The sequence below is a fragment of the Glycine max genome, chromosome 11 (assembly GCF_000004515.6).
Source record: "Glycine max cultivar Williams 82 chromosome 11, Glycine_max_v4.0, whole genome shotgun sequence".
Taxonomy (NCBI): Eukaryota; Viridiplantae; Streptophyta; class Magnoliopsida; order Fabales; family Fabaceae; genus Glycine; species Glycine max.
The window spans coordinates 39,094,857-39,105,699 of record NC_038247.2 but is presented as its reverse complement, the minus strand read 5'-3'; the positions used below and the strand labels follow the sequence as shown (position 1 = coordinate 39,105,699).

The window sequence follows — 10,843 nt, the reverse complement described above, 5'->3', positions numbered from 1 at the left end:
TTTTGTAACATCGTTCATATCTGATCTTTGCTTCCTTTCTTTTCTTTTTTTTTCGATATACATCTTTTCTTCTGTTATGGACAAAGCTACCACGCGATTTTTATGGACTCTTTGCTTTTGTCCATAACTCGTCTATAATGTAGTAACTTGTTAGTTAAACCATTTATTCCCAATCTTCTACTCAGTCCATTATGGAACATGTTTTTCTTCCTTCCGAGGATCACTGCTAATTAAAGACCATGGTAGGGATGTTTATGGTATGTTGGGATAATGATGGCGAAATGAAATGAAAAGGAAATAAATGATATGAAGTAAAAAACGAAATATAAAAAAATCATTGTATCCTTTTTTAAATATTTTAGAATAAAATGGAATAAAATTTTACATTTTATTGGTTCCAAAGTTGATAAAATAATAAGTTATAATTTTATTAAAATAGTTTCATTTCATATTTTCATCCTTCTTAAATTAAAAGAAAAGGTAAAGTATTAAATGAAACACGCAATTAAATGAATATCATTTATCCCGCTTGACTCATTATAATTTTATAAACAAAACCTATATTACGATAAATGAAAATATTTTATTATATTATCCTTCGTTTAATATCTCCTCAGCCATCCAAACTAGAAAATAATGGTTTGTTGGTTTTTTGGGTTAAAGTTGTCGGCTCGGTTTATTTTATAAGATGAATGAATTTGAATATAATATTAGGTTTCAATGTGCCAAATGCCAATTAAACTCCATAACTGAAAATGGAGTTCATCCATGTACCATAAATGCCAATTATTTAGGTAACGTTGCAAAAAAAGAAGAAGTTTATAGCATCTTAAAAGGATAACATTTCTAACTTGAGGAAAAAGTTTCTTCAATCAGTTAAAAAAAAAGGTAGAGAAAAAAGTCGATTCTTTTTCGGCAGAAAAATAAAAAAAGACGAAATATGGATAAGATACGTAGATCAGTTATGGCATTTGGACTTGGAGAGATGGTATCAGACTAGGCAGGCCATGGCACTCGACACGGATGTCCACCATTGCTTTTAAATCCAGATAGATTTTCTCTTATTTAATCTAATATATATATATATATATATATATATATTTCTCTTTTGGACACTTCTTTCTCTTTATCTCTCTTTTCCCCCAATTTATGCATCTATGAATAATAAATTGATTAAATTCTATCAATATATAATATTTTGTGTTAAACAATATTTTTATAATTGCAAATTACTAGTATGTTGGTATCAAAATATCAAATACTTAATATTTGATTCTCTAATTTTTAAACTCTTTTTTTTTTCATTATTTAAAATTTACTTTTGTTTATTCTTAGCATGATGAAACTTAAATTATTTTATCTAAATAAAGAAATTTAAATACAAGAGATTTAGATTACTTTATCCAAAACCCCAGTCAATATTTTCTTTTATGTTAGAAATTAATTTGCATTTAATGATCATGGGTGCACTTATTTTTTAAAGTACGCATCATCACCTTAGAAGAACTAAGTCAACATTTGGTTTGTGAGGAGAAAATAATAGATGAGAAGAAAAATAAGATGGGAATAGAGGTGACTTGATTAAAGAGAAATAAATAAAAATATTTAAATTAAAGCTGTTATGTGAGTAAAAATAAATAAAATTTATTATTATTATTATTATTATTATTATGAATGTGACATTATTTGAAGAGAATAGGCACTATTTTCACATAGCACAATAGCCTCTACACAAAGATACAGGCATTTTCGTGCACCATTCGATTTTGTAAGGAAGCTTTTAGGTGTGGGATTCATTTTTAGGTGAGTGATTCATTTTTTTCTTAAAAACCTTTGCATATTTCTTCACAAACCACAGCATTCTGCACATTTCTCCACTCTTCCGTGTTTTTGCTTCCTCCTTTCTTTAATTTGACTCCAACCAAACCATCCCTAAATCCTACCGCAAGACTACAAAATGGAGGGTTCCATATTAGTGAACAACTAGTTAGTTGACAGCTAGTTTACACTTTTTTTTTATTCTCATTTTCATACTTTATAAATATCAGATATTGAAATGTACCTTTTTAAACATTAAAGTTTGACCTACATTTTAAGATATTGATTTTGTAGTATAAAAAATAAAAAAATATAGTATTATTTAAACCACTTATATACTTTATCTATTTCTTTTTAATTATCGAATTTTGGAAATTTTTTATTCTTATTTATCTGTTATTTGTAAAGTTTAAGATTATATTAATTATTTTTTTGCCAGTTTTATCTTTACCTATTTTTTATATTTAATTGATTTCCATATATATTTATTGTGGAATGAAAAAAAATATCAAATAGAAAAGTTTACACATATTTCATTAAAATCAAAAAATGATTATATGTTTTTTTGGTGAATAAATAATAATTAATAAGAAAGAAAAAATTAATTTTATTTCTTGATTTCTAAAAAAATAACTTTAAAATACAGATAAAAAAACGGAGACGGAGCAATATACAAGACTTTCCTCTTAGAAATAACGTGTCTCAGTTTAGGTTGGTAGCTTAATTGGGTTGATTCAGATATGAAATACAAAAACTATATTTATGATTATTCAACGCTATTAAAAATTTAAATTTATTTCACATTTTTGTTTCATTCATTTCAATATTTTTCTTTAAAAGAAAAAAAGAAAACTTTTCATTATCAAAGAAAAAACACCGTAATAAAACTGTGATGCACTTGTTTGAATTTAGCAAAAATAACTATGGAGTATAAGAATTGTAATTCATATTTAGTTATAACAAAAAAGATTCAGCACTCGTAATATTATTCCACCGCTTTAAATTATGTCAGCAAATGGTTCATTTGTTTGTTGGCAACAAGAAACAGAAATTTTTCATGACCATGCTTTCTATTTTTTTTCTTTCTTTTCCTGATCTTCTGAAATGAAAAGAAGAAGAAGAAAAATGCAATTAAAAAATTATGTTTACCTTTTATATTTAGCACAAAAAAAAATACTGTTTATACTCCTTTTTTAAAAGTGAAGTATTTCTTTATATGAATCTTATCAATTATATTAGTTAGCGTTCAAAATGATTTTGTATATCATTAATGTAACGTAGTACTCCGTAGTCCGTATAGTTTAATTTTTAGGCACAATCAGTATGAAAATTTTGACACAATCAACTAATTAGAAATTATAATAAGTATTGAATTTTTTTTTAGAATAACTATTAAAGAGGTTAATAAGTTTATTATACATACAAATTTATAATTAAATGATAGCTTAAAAAATCTGTCGATAGATGAAATATTTTCTCAACAATTATAATTTTTTCTCTCTCAATAATATAACTTAACTAACAATGAAACGTACAGTTGACTTTAATATGAATGAACTCCAGAAGAGAAAATATAGTATTTGTGTCTTATATACTTGTTTTGAATTTTTTTTGAAGAAAAATAGTTGTTTGAATTAAACTTAAGCAAAGAGACGTAGAGATTAAAGAAGAAAAAAAAAAAGGAGTGTTGAAAAGAAAAAAGAGCATAGGCATGAATAGCATTAAAGCAAGGAAGGAGGACAGGGTGGATCTTGGTCAACGCCGTTTGACACATATAAAGGACAAGAAGAGAGCCTTTTCTGTAACTAACAACTCCCCCTTTGTAATTGTTTTTTTTTTTAAATATTAATTATATTTTCTTAAAAATAAAGGACAGGGTGGTTTCTTTATATTTATTTGTTAAAATATATATTTATTTTAATAAATATTAAGTTATTTTATGTTATGTTTTAGTGTGTTTGTGTAAATAGTAATTATTTTGAAAAATAATAATAATTTTTTCTTAAAAGTAATAATTTTTTGTTTATTTTGAAAAATAAATTATATCTACTTATTAAATAAAAATTTTTAATAAAATTCTTAATTTAAAATTACTTAATTTAAATTTAAACAAACTTTTCCTATATATGTTTTTAGAACACTCGTTCAAGAAATTAAAAATTAACTATTTTTAATGAAACAATAACAAATACACTTTTAAAATTACTTAATTCTTTTTTTTAACTAGTCTCTTGAAAAGATTTACTTTCATTTATGTAAAAAAGATTCATATGTGCCGGTTTAAATTGAAGTTTCATTTCAGACATTTATTTTTATTCGATTAGTATCAATCAGGTTTTGATAAATGATTTTTCAAGAAAGAATTATTTTTAAATAAGATAGTGCATTAAATGATATTAAATATTTTTCTTATGAAAAATGTTAATCATTGTTATTAAAAATTAATTAAGGAAATAAAATATTTTTTTTATTGAAATAGGTAAAATTATATTATTTTTGTTCATGTTTTTATGCGATCTCATAACAAATATTTTTTTAATAAGAATATTGATTAAAATTTAAAAAACTAAAGGAAACACAAAAAAACCATAAATAATTTAATATTATATTATTTTAATAAAAATCTTTCTCATATTATTCTTTAACCTTTCCAATAATAATAAAAAAGAAGAAGTATACTAGTAGTATTTTAAATTAGTGTTGGTGTGTTGTAAGTGTGTCGTGGTGGGGGATTCTGATTCATTACCCTCTCCTCTCATCTCAACTCTCCTATCTATGTAACTTCCCACTTTGCGTTTACCCTTTTTACTTTATCTCTCTCTCTCTCTCATTCATTTACAAGTTCCAAGTTCAGAGTTCCATTACACAACACAACACACCTATTTGTAGTTGTAGACAAGACCTAGGAAGCCACATAAATAGACCCAAGAGGTTAACTTTTAGGCATATTATGCGAACGAGGAGACGCCTCTCTTATCTTCCAACCATGTCTTGCCGGAAAAGACAAAAGACTTCGCCGGACAAAACCTCCGATTGCTTCGACTCTCTCCCTGACGACCTCGTCCTCTCTATCCTCTGCAAGCTCAGCTCCACCGCCACCTCCCCCTCCGATTTCATCAGTGTCTTAATAACGTACGCACGCACCTTTCTCAATCTTCTCAAAAAAATAAAATTAAAAAAAAAGTTTTTTCTTAATTGATTTGTTGAAACTGAACAGGTGCAAGAGACTAAACTCCTTAGGCCTTCACTCTCTTGTCTTATCAAAAGCTTCCCACAAAACATTCTCAGTCAAGGCCAAAAACTGGTGCGACTCTCTTCACCGTTTCCTCAAACATTGTGCCGACGCCGGAAACATTGAAGCCTGTTACACTCTCGGCCTGGTTAGTTTTTTCTTTTTGAAAAAAAATACTTTTTTTTTTAATGTTGAACGAATGTTTGATTCTTAGCCTCTTGGGGCTCTTCATTTTTGTGCAGATTCGGTTTTATTGTTTGCAAAACAGAGGGAGCGGCGCGGCGCTGATGGCGAAGGCAGCGATGAACTCTCACGCGCCGGCGCTGTACTCGCTCGCGGTGATACAGTTCAACGGAAGCGGCGGCACGAAAAACGACAAGGACCTTCGAGCGGGTGTGGCGCTTTGCGCACGCGCGGCTTTCCTCGGTCACATCGACGCGCTTCGGGAGCTTGGTCATTGCCTTCAAGACGGTTACGGCGTTAAACAAAACGTAACGGAGGGTCGACGGTTTTTGGTGCAAGCCAACGTGCGTGAACTCGCCGCCGTGCTCTCCGCCGGGAATAACAAGCGTCCCTGGCTGACGTGGAGCCACCAACCTGTCCCCCACCCGAGGCTCCGGTCGGAAACCGGGTCGGGTTGTCCGCTGTTAAGTGATTACGGCTGCAACGTTCCGGCGCCGGAGGTTCACCCGGCGAGTCAGTTCATGTCGGAGTGGTTTGATATTCGGGGCGGGTTTCCGAGTGCGGGTATGAGACTCTGTTCTCAATCGGGTTGCGGGCGACCCGAGACAAGGAGGCACGAGTTTCGAAGGTGTTCGGTTTGTGGTGTGGTGAACTATTGCTCACGCGCGTGTCAGGCGCTTGATTGGAAGTTTCGGCACAAGGCGGAATGTGCTCCCGTTGAGAGGTGGCTCGATGACGACGACGAAGATGTCGCCGGCGAGAATGACGGCGGAGATGACGGAGTAATGATGGTTGATAGTTAGAAAACTAGACTATTTTTACAAACGTTAACGGTGACGGTAAGCCTGCTTGGAAGTTTCGACGGGTATGAATCTATTTTTAACATGGGGTAAAATGGGGGGAAAAATCTCATTTATTACCGTGGCTTTGCAAGTGCAACTTCAATGACAGGGTTTTGCTTCGACCTCTTTTCCTTTTACTTTTACTGTTGTATAGAACCGTAAATTAATTCTCCTGAAAAACAAAATGAAGGGGATATTTTTTATTATAGAGCAACTATCATCCTTAATTAATTGTTAATTCTGCAAAATTAAAATATATGAACTTTTTATGTTTGTTAATTCTTATTCATTTGATAATACTACTATAGTAACGTATAGCGTACAGTTTGGCAACTCATTGAAATTCAAACATTTATCGAAATAAAGCCTTTTGAAAATACTATTATTTGAGATGCACAAAAAAATAAAAATGATGCTTAAATCTAGTTTATTGGTGGTAGGATTCAAGCATTCTTTAGTTGACACGTGTTGTGTATGTGTATTTCTTGGGTTTTTTTACTGGAAGAAAGGTAAATAAGGATTGCATTGCACAAGCCACAAAACAAGAATGGAAGAAAAGAGGTAAAAAAGGCTACGACATCTTGAGTTGGGGTATTACAATATTGCCTCCCTTGAGACACCGATATCCACGAGTCATCAAAGTGATAATGACAACTGACATAAAAAAAAGTGTCAACACTTGATGGCGCCGATTCTTTGGTGGATAATTGATTTTTCACGAGGTGGTTAAAAGAGTGATCAATCTTCTTTAGGAGATATTCTTATATAATTGCATACATAAAAGAATGTCTAGGAAATTGTTAAATGGAAAGTTAGAGTGTTGGATTCTTAATAATCTCATTTGGAATCATAGAATCCCTTTTTCTACATATAAAATGTATTTTTATCTTAATTTGGATTGGGTCATAAATAATATTTATAATCACAATTGTTTGATTGACATTATGATTATAATTTTCTATTGAAGAACTAAATTCTCTCCAGATAAACTATTCACTTTAAATTTTAGTCCTATGATAAAACTGTTTTAGTCTCTGTACAATTTTTTATAGTAGTATATCACCATTATAAAGTTCTGTGGGGGTTTCTCTTGCTTTAGCAATAAATACCAAAACTTTGGTAAACATGCATTTGAAAGAATTTTGAGGTTGATGCATATGTAAAAATAGAAACTTATATTTTCTACATATGCATCAACTATCAAGCCATTGTTTTACAATTTACACTAACATATTTCCCCTTCATTTAGTTGAGAATAATAAACGTCCTGCAAGTGTTGTTGCATCCTCCAAAACCCGTTTTCAACCAGCATTAATTATGTCCAACTATTTTGTGGTCAGAGAGATAAGAGATATTTGGTTATCAAGGATGGGCGAGAAAACAAGTGCAAAAAGAAAATATTGGAAAGAGTTGTGATGCAATTTTGCAAGTTGATGTGGGGGTTGTGTATCTTTTCATATACAGTATTTGATGCACATTGGAAGAAAAATAAAATCGATTTATGACAATTGAAGATTGTTGTGTCAGATGGTGGAAAAAATAATTTAAAGATGAAAGTGAGTGTGTGGTGGGAGCGCACTTATTCTTTCAGCGAGGCTCATTATTAATATTCAGTTGCATTTAAATTTTAAACACTACAGACATCGGTGGGTGGTCCAAGACCAGGCATATTAGGCCCTCTAACAGAATTTCATACTGTCTATTCTATTTGTATACCCTGATTTATTTATTTATTTATATTGTAAGACTATGTTTGGATATCTAATATAAGTAAATTGTCATTTAATTGATCGAATATTTACAATGGAACGGGATAAAAAGAAGTGAATGGTGGATTTGGTATTTCAAAAATTATGGCTCAATCATTTTCATTATTAAAAGAAAGAAATTGGTGCAAAAAGGTTCCCAATTCTTGAATTTGTCGGTCATTTTAGTCAATATGTTAACTAAAGCCAGTTAATGCTAATGGAAATATTGATATAGTGCATTAGGGGCCACATACAATGTTACCTTAGATCCACTCGTGGCCCTTTTTTATCCTTGAAACACTTTTTTTTCTTTATTCATTTTCCTCTATAGCAATATTTTAAACATTTTTTTTTATCTACCAACATAACTCTACCTTTTTAACTCTAAATTTATCTGTCATTCAATTTTTATAGGTAACTGAAGTTTCGATACCTTTCTCTTATTTTTAATCCCTCCCCTCATTTGTTTGCCACACAATTCCTCTATCTTGTTCCATTTCCTCACCTTAAATGAATAAGTAATCATCGTTAAGAACTGAAAATCATGGAATAGAGAGATTGTTTTGAAATTTTCCTAGATACTAGTTAACAAAGCAGAAACACAAAAATAAGAGTGATTGAATAGCACAAAAATTTGAATCTTGTTGGAAGTAGTTGAAGACCAACACATCCCCCGTAACAAGTCATTATAACGATGAAAACGTTAAATAATAGAAAGGATTTATGAGAGGGACAAAAATTGACTTTTTTTTATCTCTTCAAATTAGAATGTTTCCCTTTTCTTGAGCATCCTCAATTTTCTCTCTCTCCCCTGCTTCTTTGATATCTTTGCATATCTAATTTTCCCCCTCTAATTTTTCATGGCCCCAGAAGCCTTTATATAGGTAATACTTAATACATACAAAGAATGCCACCAAATTAGTATGTGCAACATGCAGATGACATAAACTCTAAAAATTATCTCCTAAAAACTATAGAGAATAAAGAGAATTGGGGTAGACAACATTATTCATTGAGGTGCAAGGATATATATACATTTGAAATACAATTATGAGTCAGATATGTGAAAGATAATATGAGAAAAAAATATCTGACTAATTTGAGATATAATATCACGAACAAAGTGATATTCAATGGAGACATGCTTCATGCAAGAGTAGAACACCGGGTTGACACATAGATATGTGGCTCCAATGTTGTCGGAGTATACATGTGGTGTGCCAGGGAGATGGAGATGAAGATCTTTGAGAAGTTCTCGTAGCAAAAGAATTTCAGTTGTAGTGGAACCAATGGTTCGATACTCTGCCTCCGTGGATGATTAGGCAACTGTTTTATGTTTCTTACAGGACCAAGATATATAGCATTGGGTCCTAGGTAGATGATGTATGCAACACTCGATTTCATGTCAGTGGAATCACCACCCCAATCAGAATCACAAAATGCTCGTAGGTGAAGATCTGATGATGGACGAAGATGGAGGCCATAATCCAAGGTACCCTTGAGGTAGTGAAGAAGACGTTTTGTGGCCTGCATATGAACTGTATTTGGAGTATGCATATAATTAGATAGCTTGGAAACACAGTAGGCAACATCAGGTCGAGTTATTGTAGTGAACGAACAAGTTGACGATATTCATGAGCATCATAAGAAGGTATGTCGCCACATTCGGCAAGATTAATCGAGGTAGACATTGGTGTGGATACAAGTTTCGCATCATGCATGTTGTGTTTGTGGAGAATGTCACGGATATAATGATGTTGGGTGAGGAAGACACCATTCTGTGTAGGGACCAACTCAAGCCCAAGAAAGTGACTAGGTGCTCCAAGGTCTTTGAGAGAGGACTTGAATGAATGAATTTAGGATCATTACCTGTTAGTAGGAGATCATAACATAAACAAATAGAGATGCATTAGACTTGGAGTTTGTGAATCCAATACTAATCATGAATTGTTCCAAAGCATGAAACCAGGCTCGAGGAGCTTGTTTGAGGCCATAAAGTGCATTTTGAAGCTTGCAAACATGATCAAGGAACTGAGGATGAATAAATGCTGGTGGTTAAGACATATATATGTCCTCCACAACATTTCCATGAAGAAAGACATTATTGACATTCATTTGAATAAGAGGCCAACATTTGGATTGAGAGACACATAGAACCAACTTGATCGTCTGTGACTTGATGACTGCGTTGAATGTATCAGTATAGTTCATCATCCCTGGACGTTGATGAAACCCTTGTAACAAGCAATGGAGCCATCTGTGTTGAAGCGGTAAACTCATTTATTGCCAAACATATTGAAGTGATTTTGTTTTGGAACTAGAGTCCATGTTCCATTAGCCAAGATTGTTGTGAATTCATCCAACATGGCAGCTTTCCATTTAGGAATTTTGAGAGCCTTGGTGAGGCATGAGGGCTCAACTGGTTCTGGTGTTTGGAAACTTTGAAGCTGCGTGGATTTGTTTCGGTTTGAAAATTCCATTTTTGGATCTTGTTAGCATTGAATGGGTGGGATTTGGTTGCAATTCTTCAGTAAGAAAATTATAAAAGGAAGAGCTATGCATAGAGATTGGTCGTGGGAATTAGGGACATTAACTTCAATTGTAGGATTTAAATGTTGATTGGCATTGAATGGTAATGGTTGGTCGGTGGAAGATTGGAATAAAGGAATAGGATCAGTGGATTGTTGCGGAAATTGCGTATTGGTTGGCACGGTGTGAATGATGGTTATTGGCTGCGGAAGATTATGAGAATTAGATGAGGAGATTAATGCATGGGAATTAAGATTAGGGAAGGGTGACGTGGCTGTTGTGGTGGAGTAAGGAAAGGTGTTTTTTACAAAATAAACATGATGTGATGTGTAAGTCTTTTGTGAGGGTGGATGAAAACAGAGGTAGGCACTTTGTGTATTGCTATATCCAATAAAGACACGGGGTTGGGGTGATTGAAGCTTGTTGGTGGTACACGGTGCTAGCCATGGGAAACAAAGACAACCAAAGACACGTTACTTGGAGTAATTTGG

The 10,843-nt window shown here is 32.4% G+C and overlaps 1 protein-coding gene across 1 annotated transcript; it reads left to right on the top strand.

Annotated features, from left to right (window-relative positions):
- Nucleotides 1–4,525: 4,525 nt before the first annotated feature.
- Nucleotides 4,526–6,281, top strand: LOC100798136 (F-box protein At1g67340). Its single transcript, XM_003538500.5, has 3 exons — nucleotides 4,526–4,950; nucleotides 5,036–5,198; nucleotides 5,293–6,281. Exons 1-3 carry the CDS (start codon nucleotides 4,769–4,771, stop codon nucleotides 6,034–6,036), a joined length of 1,089 nt encoding a protein of 362 aa, XP_003538548.2. The 5' UTR covers nucleotides 4,526–4,768; the 3' UTR covers nucleotides 6,037–6,281.
- The last annotated feature ends 4,562 nt before the right edge of the window (nucleotides 6,282–10,843 follow it).

Bases quoted from the DNA above. Each gene is read 5' to 3' on its own strand.
- LOC100798136 (XM_003538500.5), top strand. From the start codon at position 4,769: ATGCGAACGAGGAGACGCCTCTCTTATCTTCCAACCATGTCTTGCCGG. The intron at 4,951-5,035 runs GTACGCACGCAC...GAAACTGAACAG, and splicing joins TTCATCAGTGTCTTAATAAC to GTGCAAGAGACTAAACTCCT. The intron at 5,199-5,292 runs GTTAGTTTTTTC...ATTTTTGTGCAG, and splicing joins CCTGTTACACTCTCGGCCTG to ATTCGGTTTTATTGTTTGCA.